Source organism: Eulemur rufifrons, chromosome 10, assembly GCF_041146395.1.
Source record: "Eulemur rufifrons isolate Redbay chromosome 10, OSU_ERuf_1, whole genome shotgun sequence".
NCBI lineage: Eukaryota > Metazoa > Chordata > Mammalia > Primates > Lemuridae > Eulemur > Eulemur rufifrons.
In genome coordinates this window covers 14,923,268-14,939,143 of record NC_090992.1, presented here as the reverse complement: position 1 = coordinate 14,939,143, position 15,876 = coordinate 14,923,268, and the positions used below count along the sequence as shown (strand labels likewise).

General features: G+C 54.4%; 1 protein-coding gene across 1 annotated transcript in view; it reads left to right on the top strand.

The window, feature by feature from the left end:
- The window catches only part of FGF18 (fibroblast growth factor 18), a 32,047-nt gene extending 18,308 nt beyond the window's left edge, over positions 1-13,739 (top strand). The window contains exons 4-5 of the mRNA XM_069484206.1: positions 5,429-5,535; positions 12,660-13,739. Coding sequence (XP_069340307.1) covers positions 5,429-5,535; positions 12,660-12,926 — 374 coding nt within the window. The 3' untranslated portion in view covers positions 12,927-13,739. The remainder of the gene's footprint in view (positions 1-5,428; positions 5,536-12,659) is intronic.
- Positions 13,740-15,876: the final 2,137 nt, after the last annotated feature.

The window sequence follows — 15,876 nt, the reverse complement described above, 5'->3', positions numbered from 1 at the left end:
AAGGGTGGGGGTGGTGGAGAACACCAGGAGAGAGGCCAGCAGCTGTCAGCACCGGGACTGTTGTGGCTGCTGCCCCCTCAAGGGGCGCCCAGTGGGGGGCCGCTCTGCCCAGCCTGTCACTGGCAGGTGTTGGGGAATTCTCCAGCTCTGTCCTCGCAGGCTCCTGCTCTTGGGGTCCCATCTCCTGTGTCTCCGTGTGTCTCTGCAGATCTCTGGCTGCCTCTCTCTGTCCTTCTCTGCCGTTTCCTACCCTTCAAACCCAAAGTCAACGCGACGCCCGATCACCCCTGGGAAGCCCAGCTGGGGAATGACACAGGGATCCGTCAGTCAATCAATCAATCTATCAATGCCACTTCTCTTTTCTGTCATGGCCACAGACTTGTCAATGTCTGTCCCCACGCTGCCTACATACCTCAGTCTGAATCTCTGTCTCCGACCAGCTCTGGAGTTACTCTGCCCGCGTGCAAATCCCGGCCCTCCTGTGTGACCCTGGGCAGGTGACTCAGCTGCTCGGTTCACCGTGTGACCGCCTTAGTTTCTTTGCCTGACGGTGGCGCGACAGTTCCTCCCTCGTAGGCTTGCCGCCGGGACCACGTGCGATCTGCCAGGTTCAGGCCGTCAGCGCGGGGTCTGACACGCGGCACAGGCTCACGTCCATGCTAGAGTGATCATTATTTTTACCTATGGCTACTTCAGGCAGCTGAGAGAAGTGGCGAGGCGGGGGACAGTGCGGGTTTTTACAGAAAGAGCTTTCTCTCCAGCCTCCTTTCTGACAGCCTCGTGTGCCCTTTGCGGTTTTCCTCTGTGGGTGCTGGAGGAGGGGGTGGGTCCTTCGGGCCCTTTTCCTCCTAGAGGCCGCCAGCCTCCCGCTCCGTGCTGGGCCCGGGGAGACGGGCTCTGTGGGCTCTCCGACCTGTATTCACTCTCCTCTGGCTGCACGCAGCCTGTCCTCCCCTCGACCAGATCTGGAACATTCCCTGCCTCTCTGGCTGTGGCCTGAGCCCAGCCCTGCGTGCTCCTAAGGGCTTCCCATCTCCCAGTATGAGCTCGAAGGTGTCTTCCTCAGGACAACACCCTGGGGACCCTCTCCTCCCTCAAGGACATTTGGAAGTGGAGCTGGGGAGGGCTGGGCTCCACCCTGTGCTCCGTGGGCACCTCCAGCCCTGACTTCTGCTTCGGGAGAGTGAGGCTCAGGAGACCTCCTTGCCCTTTCCGTGCACACAAACTCGCCCCCCAGGAAAGGGACTGGGCAGGTGGGAAGTGAGGGCTTGGGGAGGCAGCAGAGACCAAGACTGCCGGGTCAGCCTTTCTGGGGTTGAACCTTAGCTCCATCACTGTGTGGCCTTGGCACTCAATTTTCTCACCTGTGAAATGGGGATAACAACGGTTCCAACCTCACAGAGTGGTGGTGAGGATTAAATGAGATAATGCATAAAAGGTGGTACGGCCCATGCTCAGCACATCGTAAGTGCTAGATAAATGTAAGTTACTGATACTTCCTAAAGAGACCTTAGAGGTTACTTAGTGCTGGCCTAGACAGGGACAAGGCTTTTCTCTTTGTCACTGAGGCTGGGGGTGGGTGGGTGAGAGCAGGAGGGAGCAGAGTGGTTCAGGGCATTGACTGTGGAGTCAGGGTTCAGACCTGTCCCCTGTTCTTTCCAGCCGTGCCCTTGGGCCAGCCCCTTCACCTCTCTGAATGAAGAGCTAGAGCAAGTTTTCTGTAACTATCGAATGGTATTTGTGATCCCTACATCACAAGGCTGTTTATGTATTTATTAGGACTGACTTATTGGTCATTCACCGAGAGCCAGGACTGGGAAGGGCTGTGCCAACATTAGACAGCGTAGTCCAGGAAGGCTTCTCTGAGGGGCAACATTTGAGTGGCTACTTAGGAGATGAGAGGCCTCAATGGGGAGCCCTGGGCAAAGCAACCTCCAGGCAGAGGAACAGCAAATGCAAAGGCCCTGTGGCAGGAGTGTGCTTGGAGTGTCAGAGAGAACAGCAAGGAAGGGAGGCGGGAGTGGTCAGTCGCAGGGGCCAGAATAGGTGCCCCTCATTGGTCCTGGTGAAGAGTTTGCCTTTTCTTCTAAACGGGTTGGGGATCCCTAGGAGGTTTTTAGCAGGGAAGAGGCATCATTCAATTTATGTTTTTAAAGGATTCCTCTGGCTGCCATGTAGAGGAGAGACAGGTGGGGGTGAGAGCGGCAGGGGGAGGGGCTGTTGAGTTGTGCAGGCTGAGGGACAGTGGCCCCGCCAGGGCGCTGAGGGAGTCTGGTGAGTAGAGCGAGATAATGTCATCAACTGCTCCGCCTGGCCTGGTGCGGCCCCGTGAACGGAACGGAGCCGAGATGTGGTTTCTAGCTCTTGAGAGCCGCATCGGGTCGTGGGAGGGGACTCATGATGCTGAAGGCCACGGCTTGGGTCGTGGGAGGGGGCTCGTGATGCTGAAGGCCAGGCAGGCTCTGGGCAAACCTGGCCTGAGCGGTGCCCCTCTCTCTCCCTGGCTCTCTCTCCCCCCTCTCTCCCTCTCTCTTCCTCTCTCTCTCTGAGAACTGCTGCTGCTATTACTCCCCAAAGACTTTACATAATTCTGGCCCAGCTCCCTCATGATGTCATGCACTGAGTGGAGTCTAGGTCACTCCTTCGAATGCTGTGGTCGGGAGAGAACAGACTTCTGGCTCCCCTGGCGCAGCAGCCGGTGCAGACCCTCCCTGTGCTGGGGTGGGGGTGGCTGGGCTTGCGGGGGGTGGAGGTGCGGCCCATCCCAGCCCCAGGCCTTTCGGACAGCTCAGGCCAAACAAAGCCAGGGCTTCCTGCAGCGGCCCTGCTGGGGGAGAGGTGGGTTGTGCTCAGAGGCCTGTCTCTCCCCTTGGAGCCCAGAACTCAGCAGAAAGAGGCAGGAAGTCCTGATGGCACCTCCTCCTGCTGGGTTGTTTTTCTGAACCTCAGTTTTTACACTGTAAAATGGGGATATTGATGCCCAACCACATGGGGACGGTGGCTTCAGTGGGCTCCAAGGGGAGCCAGATCTGGTGCATAGCAGGAGCTGTTCTGAGGACAGAGGCGCAGGCACGTGCCGGGAGGGGGCGGCCAGACGGAGTCTTCCCTTGCACCCACCGGGGGAGCCTGGGCCCCAGCCCTGTGGCTTCGCCCTTCCCTGCTCCTCTCCTAGACCCTACTCCCCATTCCCACCCATCCCAGAGAGAGCCAGAAATAGGGTCGAGCCCTTCCCCCTTGCACAGACAAGGGACCTGAGGCTCAGAGCGGAGTGTGGCGTGCTCAACGTCACCCAGCCTAGGATGGCAATGCCAGAAACAGAACCAGACCCTGTGAGTTGCAACCCCGGGCATTCTCTGCAGCACTTCCTGGTGTGGGACGCCAGTAGCCTGGAGGATGCTGAGGAAGTTCGGATCAGAGGGCAGGGCCTAGGGAGGCAAGTTCTGCTCCACCTCTACCCTTGTTCATGTAACTGATTTCTTTCCACGGTGATTTTTTTCTTTTGGGAAAACAGTTTGGTTTTGCAGTTTTTAGGAAACCTAAACAATGGTTACTGAGTTACCCCTCCCTGACCTCTGAGAACAGGGTGCTAAGCTCTTGACAGCATCACTTGATGTAGTTCTCACAATAACTGTTGAAGGATGATTATTCCCATTTTACAGGAGAGGAAACTGAGGCCCAAGATCATGAGGTTGGCAGGTGAAGCCAGGGATTCACGTCCAGATCTGTGAGAGCCAAAGCTCTCACCATTTCCCCTCGTCAGCAGTACCTGGACTCGTCCCCACCGCTGTGGGCCTGAGCTTTGTGCAGAGATGGAGAGAGCCCGTCTGCTGCCTGGGGAGGGGCTCACCGAGGAAATTACGGGAGGTGGAATTAAGGGAACAGAGAGGTTCAAGGGCTTGGACCCGCCCCCATCTCGGTATTGGTTAATTTTCCTGACTCTGTTTAAAAGGGATGGGGGAAGGTAGAGGGAAGACTGTGCCTCCCCTGTTTCTAGAGTCACTAAATTCTTGTTAGATCTTTAAATTTTATGTAAATTCTTCTTTTCCCCCCCCCCCATTGGAAAGGTGGGTATCATATTTTAATTAGTAGTGGTGTCAAAGGAGGGCTAGATTAATTATTGGAAATCTTGAGTTCCAGATGGTTTTAATTCTCACAGCAGGGCACCAGGGTCTATATTTGTAAATTTTTTTATTAAAATCATACCTAGTGTATTTTAGGGGCACTGAGGTACACTCTTTGTGGCTCCAAGGATACTGTACTCAGGAATTTGGGGCTATGATTTTTGTTATGGAGAAGGAAGTCCCTTGTCACTGAAATTAAACTTTTGTGGGTGAGGGAGGGTGGGTGCTGGGAAGCAAGGGTCAGGGAAGGGAATGCTAGAATTGGGGGTCACAGGCAAAGAAGGCAGCTGAAGGGGGGAGCTAGGGGGAGCCAGGCACAGGGGTTCAAGACCAGAGGGGAGAGAAAGCTCAGAGAAGGTGCATGGCCACCCAAAGTCACACAGCAGCCTACTGGGGAGAAGGTGTGGACTGGCAGCGGGAGAGGGAGGGATTTGGACACAGCATGCCTAATCAGGGGACGGTCACCCTTTGGCCACTTGATGTCCTTGCTCAGTCAGGGCTTTAAGGGCTCAGCTCCCCCATCCTGAGGGAGGCCTTGTGGAGCACGGATGGTCTAGCCTGGGGTCTCCCACCCTGGACCAGGGGAAATGGGGTCCTGATCGGTACTTATGGGCTCTTGGGAGTTAGTTACCCTTCAGTTTTGGAGGCCGCCATGGAGGGAGATGGCATCTCCTGAGTATGGCAGCCTTCCCAGGGGCCCCCCTGCACTGCCCGTGCCTTCCCTGCTGCACACAGCCAGGGCGAAGGTGCCCGGGGCACTAGCAGGGATGTCTGCCCTGCAGGAACGGGCCTCGGACCTAACTTGTGGAGGAAATAGCTTGACGTCCCCAAAGGCCAGACGTGTGTGTACATGCACACGCATCTGTCCACCCCCTAGCCCAGAGCCTGCTCCTCCTCTGCGATTATTTGCATGGCCGTCTGTCCTGCTTTGGGGAATGGGTGTTTTGCATGGCTTTTTGTCCTGTTTTAGGGAATGGAGTTGAAGGCTCTGGGGGAAGTGGGTGATGAGGGGGAGAAGGGCACACTGGTATTTAGCCACAGGGGGCAAAACTCCCCTCTGGCTGGAGCCATCTGGATCCCAAGTAGAGCCAAGAGAGGCTGGAGAGAAGGGAACAGGCGACGGCAGCTTCCATCTTCCTGCCTGAGGGGCAGGGTACTCTAATGGGACCTATCAGAGGCCTCCCCATGCCTGATTTTGGGGGAGTGAGGGACCAGGGACAGGATCAGGGACCATGTTGCTGAGCCTTTAGACCAAGCCACTCCCCCTGGTAAAAAAACATGTCTTGTTCTCCTTCTACCTTTCGAAGCCCAGCTCCTAGTGGAGACAGACACCTTCGGTAGTCAAGTCCGGATCAAAGGCAAGGAGACGGAATTCTACCTGTGTATGAATCGCAAAGGCAAGCTCGTGGGGAAGGTGAGTGATGGCCTGGAATTCCCAGGGAACTTGGGGGTCCCCCACTGGCAGCTCTGGGGGGCTGGAACAAAGTGTCCAGTGCACTGTCAGCCCCAGAGTGTGTGTGTGTGTGTGTGTGTGAGAGAGAGAGAGATAGAGAGAGAGAGAGAAAGCGCAGAGCACGAGTGTCCCACTGTAATCTCTTCCTTTCACCTCCTCTGCCCTGGCACCTGCGGCCAGCCAGGCAGAGGTATCCATGGCTGCGACTTTTCAGTGCACACTTGGTCCTGGTTTCTCCTGGTGGGTGTGGAGCTCTGGCTCGCTCAGTAGTGGGAGAACCCTCGAGGGGCTCTGGGGCACTCCGCCTGCGTGTCCCTGACTCCCCGACGTCTGGGAACAGAGAACCGGCAGGCCGAGAGCTATGGCTGCAGCCATCATTTTAACAATCGCCAGGAGTTTACAGCTCTGTGCAGCAGCGGCCTCCGGAACCCGGCCACCCGTCAGCGCTGGGCCTCATGGTTCTAGCGTTTCAGGAAGATTTTATTACTTTAAACCGGGCAAGGGAGCTGCATGTAACAAATTAGGGCGGGGGTGGGGTGGACCCAAGTGCTGGGGACTCCGAGTCTCCAACGAAGCTGTTTCTTAGCACCCTTCTTTTTTTCCTGGGTGTGCTTGTTTGCTGAAGGTCATGCACTTGCTTCCTTCGGGTGTTTGTACGGAGGTGTTACTGGCAGTAGCTCTATGACAGAGTCATGCTTTCTGTCCCCTTCTCTCTGCAAGGACTGTACTCACTCCCATATCCAACTCGTATAACTGGGGTGGAGGGCTCTGCCCAGACAGGTAGAGTGGGGGTGGAGGGTAAACCCAGATCCCAAGGGGCATGGGCCCCTCCTGCTTGGTGGCAAGGCCCTGGCTGATTATTTGCGGTTCATTACACCTTGGTGGGAGTTGGGGGAGATGACCACAGTCTTGTTGAAGCTGTGTTTTGGATTTCTTGAATTCTCGCAACTCTCATTCCTCTCCCCTTCCCTATGCCCATGTGGCTGGGGAGAGTGGCACAGGCCGGGACCTGAGCCAGGTATTGTTGCATTGTTGTTTGTTAATAACAGCAACAATAGCCTCCATTAATTGAGCACCTACTTTCTGCCTGGCACTGAGCAAAAACGTTCCCAAATAATCTCCTAAGGCTGGTACCACTACCATCCCGTTTCACAGATGAGACAGCTGAGGTTTGGCCACGCCCGGGCACTTGTCCCAGGTCCCACGCTAGAGCTAGGCAGGATTAGAAGCCCAATTTGGAAGGAAAAGATTCCAGCCGCACTGCCCACACCGACTGAAGCTTCTCAAAGAGCAAAATAATAGTAACCCGAAGAGCGCGGCTCCGGGATGCCGAGGAGTGGTTTTAATTAGTGATTCACTTTCCTCCGTCGCGAGGCCGGTCGGTTGGGCCGGGGCTGGGGGCCGCGGGCCGGGGCGCGGGCGCCGGGTCCCCCTGGCCTGGCCGGTCCCCCTGGCCTGGCCGGCCGTTTCCTGTGGCGGCGCGGCCCAGCCCTGCGCCAGGCGCTTTGTTCTCCTGCCCGCCTGGGCCGCCTCCCAGGCCCAACCTGCTTTGAGTTTTGGGCCCGTTTTCCTCCTTTTCCTTCAAGGAGGGGCGGCGGCCCCGTGCGGGTGCCCACGCGGCCTGCGCCCGCCCTCCCGCCCGCGCGCTTCCCGGCACCGTGACCCAGGAGGGCCGTCCGGGGTCAAAAGAGCAGCCCCGTCCCCTCGGGCCGCTCCCCCGCTGCTGGCCGCCCTCCGCCCGCCGGGCTGGCCGCTGAGTCACCGCTTCCACAGGAGCCGGCTCCGATTTCCTGCCCCCTCGCCCTCTCTCCCGTCATTAATATTGGTGACGGTTCAGCTGGCGCTCAGCGCGGCCCCTCCGCCGCCTCCCTCCCCTCCCGCCCGCCCCCCGGCCCCTGCCAGGCTCCTTTCTTCCGGGCTGACCCGCGGGCTCCCGGGGCCCCCAAATCCACCTGTCCAGACTGGGCCTCCGCCCGCCTCGCCCGGCTCCCCTGCGCTCAGGCTCCGCGAGCAGGAACGCCATCCTCTCCGCAGCCTCCCCGCCCAGTCGGGCCCTAGGTCCTGGGAGTCCCTTCCTTCCCTGACGCCTGCCACTGCCTCTGTCTGGCCTCACACCTTTCTAGACATCGTCACCCTGCCACCTCACCTGTGGGTTCCCAGCCACAGGCTCCACCTCCAGACCTTTCCCCACTTTCCCCACTGCCCACCTTCAGCTTTCTAAAGCACGAGGGGGATCAGGTCTCTCCTGCCGTCCACCCCTACCAAGCTCAAAACCCGCCCACGGTTCTCCCGCTACCCCTTGATATGGGACGCTGGAGGCCCTGGGGAGCTTTCCTTATGCCCAGATACCTGGCAGCGTGGACCACGCTTGCCTGGATGGGGATGTGCTGCTTGCTCCGCTGGGACTGCCCTTCCCTCTGTCCCTCTGCCCTGAGTCCTGGCTCATCCCGCCCTGACCCCACTGTCTGCCCACCCACCCCAGAGCCCAGAGTCCCTTGAACAGCTCTCAGTTGTCTGTCTGCTAACCCGGGTTGTCGCTGTCTGTCTTTGCGCCTGCATCCGCCACGAGTCTGGGAGCTCATGGAGGGCAGATTCTAGATCCATCTGTTTATGCCCTGTGTACCGGCCATAGGGCTGCAGGGGCACCAAAGAAATAGAAATATGGTTCTTGCTTTCCATGGATTGACTCTTACCTACAGCCAGAATTATCCACATCAGGCCAGGCAAGTCAAAGTGCCCTGACCTCGCTGATCCTCAGTGTCCTCGTCTGTAAAATGGGGATGGTAACGCAGGCACTTGTTAAATGTTGGTTCCTTTCTACTGTGAAGCCAGGTCACAAAGTCACTTCTTCACCTGTGGGAACCCCTGGCCTCAGCTCTGGCTCCTTTGGAGTGGCTCAGTGGGACATCTTCCTTGGGCTATTTTATTTGTCCCTGGGTGCCAACCTTGTACATCTCTGGCCACAGCAGGACACCCACACTGAGCCCTCAAGAGAGCCTTTCCAGGTCCTTCAGACCCTTGGCTGTAGTTACCCCCTCTGCTGCATTGTACTGTCATATGCCAAAGCTCTGTCCCCAAGCCCCTGCATGCTCGTGTGGCTTCCCTTCTCCTTGCCACCTCTCTGGAACCCACATCCACCTGCCCTAGGAGGCAGCACTTCTTTTTATTCCATAAGCAGTCGTTGAGTTTCTAGTATTATGTGCTAAGCATTTCCCCCATCTCTGAAGACTCAACCCGAATTACATTTTTCTCATCTTCCCCCGTCTTTGTGACCAGTGATGAGTCCTTTGGAGGCAACATGGAGCCACAGACTCTTGCAGGGCAGGGGGGTGCCCTCTCCACCAGTACATCTTTGTTAAGATGGCTTTGGTTGTCAGTGACTGAAACCTGGCTTAAGTGAAAGGGAATTCTGGGCTTATATAGCTAAAAAAGTCTAGGGAGTAGTTCTAGTTGTAGGTAAGCATGGATCTAGGGGCCAAACGATGTCACCAGGATTCAGTCTTCATATCAAATAAAAGGACTAGGACACCAGTTTGGGAAGAAGGAGGTTGGAGGTGGTAGTAGGGGAGAGAAGATCAAATTCTGCTAAATCACCAGGGCTCTGGGATGGGATATTCCCTCACCCTCTACATACTGATGCTTCTGTCCTGCCTGAACCAATCAAGTCAGAATTTCTGGGGGTGGGGCCCAAGCACAGGTATTTTGAAGTCTCTGCATGTGATGAGCAGGGCCACAGAGGGAGTCAGGAACAGAGGCAAGGTCAAGCCCACGTGCAGCCTGCTGTGCCTGAGGTCATGGAGAGAACTTGTGATTATCATAAGCCCCACGGCTGATTCCCAAGGGTGGTAAATTTCAGCCCAAAGCCCAGCTCCTCACCCCTCTTAAGTAAACCCAGACGTGCTGGGCACTAGGTAGCTCCTTGCACATCCCAAACCTCGCTTTGTGCCAGTGGTGGCTATGTGGGCCTGGGGGGAGGTGGGATGTGTGACAGGTAGTTCCTGCTCATCCTCAGCCTCCCTCCTGGAGGATCTCTCTGGAATTGGGTAGAGGAGAAGTGAACTGAAATGCTTAGTGCAAGTTCAAACCCCAGGTCTGCCATGTACAAGCTCCATGACCTTAGGCAAGGCTGTTTGCCTCTTTGAGCTCTGTTTCCTTCTACCAGGTAAAGGGGACCTCACCGAGTTCAACTCATTGACAAAATGAGATAATGGATGTAGAAATGCCTGGCTGGTAGTTGGCAATCAATAAATAGTGAATGAGTGAATGAATCAGTAGGGAGACCAGGAGGGCCAGGCAGAGATCTCCAGCCCTCAGCTCACTGTCTCCCTAGTCAGTGCGTCCCCCAGGAGGGGCCTCTCATAGCTCATGACTGTCTCTGGGACATGCGTGAAGGATCTGGGAGGCAGAGTCTGTGTTCTTTAGGAGGAAACCCCTTTAGTATATCGTCCCACCATTTCCATCCTAATGAAACTCTCATCCATTCAAGCCCAATTGCTCGGGGCACCCCTGTCTTGGGCTAAGGCCTGTGCTCAGCCGTGAGAGCAACTAAGAAAGAGTCCTGATCTCAAGAATCTCCTGGGCTAATGAGGAGGCAGGCAGATGCAGAATTGCTCTGTCGTGGTGTCGGGGGAGGAATGGGGTTCTGAAGATGGAATATGTGAGCCCAATAAAGCTTGATGCTTGAATGGAGTCTTGAAAGAAGAAGCGGAATTTCCCAGGGAGATAAATGGCAGTCAGGGAAGGCTTCCCAGAGGAGGCAGTTACTGAACTGAACCTTGAGGGATGAAAGCAGTTTTCTGGGCAGTGGCAGGTATTCTGGGGTGGGGGTGCAGCGTGATGTACCTTTTGTTCGGTTTTCTTTGACTGTTCTGTTTAGACCAGGTGAAGAATCTGGACTCAGGTTGGACAGGCAGCTTCCAGAATTTTCCATAGGGGACCCAGAGCACAGGACTCCCCTCTACCTGCCTTGCACATTTGCCCTGGCTTCTCTCACAATAATCTCTCACTGCTCACCCCATCTCCGGGTCCCACATATGTCTCCCAGGCCCACTCCTGTCTGTTCTGCAGCCTCCTCGAAAGATCTCATTCTTCAGAGAGTGTTTTCTTACCCTGCCTGTCCCTCTCTGCAAAGTTCAGCACTTTGTCTGCCGGGCCCAAGCTTGCCCTCCACTCAAAGGTGAACGTTCCTGGAAGCTCCAGCCCGTTTTCCACTTCAAACAAAAGGCTGGAACTCGCACCTCAGTCTCCACACACAGCCAGACCGCTGGGCTTCCAACTTGGCCGGGCATCCGTCCGTAACGAGGAGTGGGCCCGGCCTAAATTTGGAGATGTTAGTTGGAAACTCAAGTGCAGCTAATTCAGGCCTTCCAACTTTGTGTGTTTCCCACTCTTCCCCATCAAGCAATTCGGCCGTCTCAGCGAGGAGACTCAAAGCCCTGCCTCTCCGCCCGCCTCCATCCAGATCAGATCCTGTCGGGACCAGCTGCCCTTAGAAATAATCTAGCAAGTTCCTACTATGTGTCAGACTCATTTATAAGCATCATTCCTCACAACATCTCTGTGACGCAGAAGTCATTGTTCCCATTTGGTAGGTGAGGGATGTGGTTTAGAAAGTGGAATTAACTGGTCTGAGGTTACACACGGAAGTGTTAGAGATCATTCAGCTTCTAACTCAAAATCTGGTGCTTCTTGCCTGGCATACTTAGTTTCCCAAGGAGTTGTTCATAGATCTTCCTGGGAGCCTGACATCCCAGAACCAAGGACATGGGCTTTGGAGTTTGGCCATGCTAAATCTCATTTTTGGAGGCTCCCACCCACTTCATACCAAGTATTAAAATGCACCACATCCCACATGAAATGTAATTTATATTTAATTATATCACATTGGAATTGAGTTACAGTTGAATAGCTGACTTAATGTCAGGTTTTGTGCAAATCTGTCAGGACTCATTTCTGATAGAACACAACATCAGCTGGTTTAAAGGAAATGAGACTTCATTGGCCCATGTAATGGTGAGGTAACTCAAGCTTTGGATGTGGCTGGATCCAGAGTCCAAATGATGTGACCAGGACTTAGTTTCTCTCATTTTCTTCCTCTTGGCTGTGCTTCATCTATGTTGGCTTAACTGTCAGATGGGATTTCCCCTCATGGTGGTAAAATGGCTGCCTCTGCTTCAGCCTTACATACTCTGTAAGTTTAAATCCACCTATGTTTGGGGTTGCCTATGAAAAGGTCTCAAGGAAGACTCTGATTGGATGGCTTGGGTCACATGGCTCCCACCTGTGAATCAATCGCTGAGGACTAACGGGATGTAATGTTTTGATTGGCTAGGTTTGGATCTATTGCTCTAGTAGGGATGAGGTGGAGCCCCCTGGCTGTGAGGGTGGAGAGTGAGGAAGAAGCGGATTCCTGAGTTATAGTGGGAGTCTGTTACCTAATTGAAGAGTGGAGAAAGATACAGGGGCCAATAACAAAAGTTTATTCCACAGACCCAGGAAGTGAAAGGCTTAAGTCAGGCCCTCTGTGCTGTGCTGCCCCAGCCAGGGCCACCTGCCCATGCCCTCTCCACAGTGCTCTGCCCCTCACAGCTGCCGTCCCATTTCCCACCTTCTCTTGACAAAGAGTCGTTGCTTGGCCAAACTTCAGTCAGGCTCCTGAACCTTATCGTAGGCCCATCACTTCCTTGTAGAATCCAGTTTAGCAAGAACCCTGATAAGTCAGTTTAGTAGGAACCCTCCACCCCTGAAGTCTGATCACCCTCGATATCTGATGAGGTTCCTCACCCTCCAGCACCCCCAGGTGACATCTGATCTCCCTGGCCTGTCCTCAGCAAGAATCCCTCTTAGTCCTGATGTTCCTCTTAGTCACTTTCCACCCACTGACCCCACCCTGCTCCTTGGCTGTCAGTTCCCACTTGTCCGTACTTTGTTCAGAGTTGAGCCCGGTCTCCCTGCCTCACTGCAAAATCCCACCGCAGCGGTCCCTGTCCCTATTGCAGTGGCCCTGAATGAAGTCTTCGTTACCATGCCTTAAGAAGTATCATTGAATAATTTTTCCTTTATCACTCCTCCTCTCTCCCGTACAGCCCGATGGCACCAGCAAGGAGTGTGTGTTCATCGAGAAGGTTCTGGAGAACAACTACACGGCCCTGATGTCAGCTAAGTACTCTGGCTGGTACGTGGGCTTCACCAAGAAGGGGCGGCCACGGAAGGGCCCCAAGACCCGGGAGAACCAGCAGGACGTGCACTTCATGAAGCGCTACCCTAAGGGGCAGGCCGAGCTGCAGAAGCCCTTCAAGTACACGACGGTGACCAAGAGGTCCCGTCGGATCCGCCCCACGCACCCCGGCTAGGCCGTCCCACCGCAGACCCCGAGGCCGCCCTGGCCCACACTCACACTCCCAGAGAACTGCATCAGAGGAATATTTTTACATGAAAAATAAGGAAGAAGCTCTATTTTTGTACATTGTGTTTAAAAGAAGACAAAAACTGAACCAAAACTCTTGGGGGGAGGGGTGATAAGGATTTTATTGTTGACTTGAAACCCCCAATGACAAAAGACTCACACAAAGGGACTGTTGTCAACCCACAGGTGCTTGTCTCTCTCTAGGAACAGACAACTCTAAACTCGTCCCCAGAGGAGGACTTGAATGAGGAAACCAACACTCCGAGAAACCAAAGTCCTTTTTCCCAAAGGTTCTGAAAGCAGAAAAAAAAAAAAAAAAAAAAAAGTAAAACAAAGAAAGTAGTACCCGCCCCCCCCCCAACTTTCCTCACTCTCCCAGTCCCTATCCCTGTCCCAAATTCCAACAAAAATCGCTCTCTGGTTTGCAGTCATTTATTTATTGTTTGCTGCAAGCTGTCCCGAGACACCGCGCAGGGAAGGCGTGCCCCTGGGAATTCTCCGCGCCTCGACCTCCCGACGACAGACGGCCTCGTCCAATCGTGGTGACCCTGCATTGCTCACAGTTCTGGAGGATGCTGCTATCGACCTTCCGTGACTCACGTGACCTAGTACACCAATGATAAGGGAATATTTTAAAACCAGCTATATTATATATATTATATATATATAAGCTATTTATTTCACCTCTCTGTATATTGCAGTTTCATGAACCAAGTATTACTGCCTCAACAATTAAAAACAACAGACAAATTATTTAAAACACCATGAGGCGAGTGCTGGCTGGGGGAGGGGGTGCTGAGGGTGCCCCCCTTGTGTCTCCTGCTTCTTGGTCTGTGGTCTTTGCACTGAGAGCTGGGCCTTGCTCATGCCTTCTTCATTCATTCACGGTCCCTTCAACACCCACTGTGTACCAGGCACTGTTCTAGGCACTGAGAAGGCAGTCTTAAAAACATACGGAAATCCATTCCTTTAGAGAGATTCCATTCTCATGAGTCATTGATTCAGTGATTGATTCAATCATTTGTTCACATGCCTTTACGTGGCACCTCCCATGTGCCGAGGCTCGATTCTAGGCTCTGGGAATTTATCAAAGAACACACGGGTGAAAAACTCCATCCAGCCCACAAGGAACTTCACTTCTAGTAATTCATTGATTCATTGCTTCATTCACTGGTTTATCCAATGTATTCATCCATTCAGCATATATTTATTAAGCACTCACGAAGTGCCAGGCACTCTTCTAGTTACTGGAAGTTCATTAAAGAACAAAACAGATAAGAAATCGTGCCTCGTGGAGCTTGCAGTCTAGGGAGTAATTGATTAAGTCGCCTGTGTGCTCCAGGTCGGTGTTCTGTCAGGCACGAACTGAACAAGGGACGTGGCGGGAGGGTCCAGGCCGGTGTGGGGCCTGGTGTGGGACCCCCTAAACTCTCACACGGGGTGGAGCTTGAGGAGTCTGGTGGTGGTGACTTCTAAGAACCCATTCTTCAAGGTCTCCTCTGCCAGGGCCTGCCCCAGGATGTGGGGGAGAGGCCAGATGAGTCTCGGGTTGAAAGCAGATTGAAGGTGGGTGAGTCCCGGGCCCTGAAGTTTGGGCTGCACAGGTGTGAGGAGGGGAAGTGTTTCTGGTCTTTTCTCTCCCCCTGGCTTTTAGTCTGTCTTCCTGGTAGGATGGGAGGTTGGCCGGGGGGCAGAAGGCACATCCTCTGGGGTCCTGAGGCTGTCACCCACCTCCCTTGAAAACTCCCCTCCAGAGCTGGCCAGGACAGGTCCCCGGGAGGCCCTAGGGAGAGGAGGGGCAGGGGCGTGGGGGTGAGGGTGGGAGTGCCGGCTCTGCGGGCTCCTGGCTGGGGAGGAGATTGGGCTTCTCTGGAGATGTGCGTTTGCTCTGCCACCAGCTCAGGGCTTGGGCGGAGCACAGCTGTGGGTCCTCCTGTCCTCTCTCTCTCTGCCTTGTGAAGGGGCCTCCCTTCACCCCTGGGCCCCATCCTGCAGTCTGTGGCTTGCTCTCCTGCCTGTCACTACACGCTTCCTTAGAGCTTTGTGAAACCCTTTAGGTGTGCAATGTCACTGTGTCCTCAGGATCCCCGTGTGAAAGGTATTATTGTTTTATCCCCATTTTATAGATGAGGAGACTGAGCTCGATAACATTGAGCCACTTCTCCAAGATCACAGAATAAGAAAGTGGGGCGGGGGTGCTGTATTCAAATCCTAGACTCTCCAGGACAGCAGCAGCTCCCCTTGGTGAGTGCCCACTGTGTGCAGACCTCCTGCTGGGTGCTTTACTAGGGACACTGCCTGGGCATCCGACAAACCACCACGCATAGGAGATGGGTACTTTGCTTCCGCACTCGACACACACACACGCTGAGCTCAGGGAGATCGTCAACTTGCCTGAGACCTCACAGTGAGCAGGTGACAGCGTGAGACCTTTGGTGATAATCATACTCATTCTGGTTGTCATCTACTGCGCACCTCTTATATGTCAGCTCCTTCCATTCTTCCTGTGCCATTTTATTTAGCTGAAACAATAACCCCATGGGATGGGTGTTTCCTATATTTGCACTGGGAGTGTCAGAGAAGGACAATGACTTGCCCAAAGCAATACAAGCTAGAAAATTGTGGAGCCAGAATTCAGTCAATCACTTGTTCACTCATCCAAAAAATCTGTGTGGAGTTTACCGTGTGCCAGACGCTGTTCCAGGAGATGCGCCATCAGCTGGGCAGAGCCCCCGTCCTCACGGAGCTTCCATTCTGTTAGGGAAGATTGACAACAAACCAAATAGATATAAAATACCACATCAGGTACCTGCAAATCATAAGGAAAAAATAAAACAAGGCGAGGGGGTAGAGGGTGATGGTGCTGCTATTTTAGATGGGGTGGGCAGGGAAGCCTC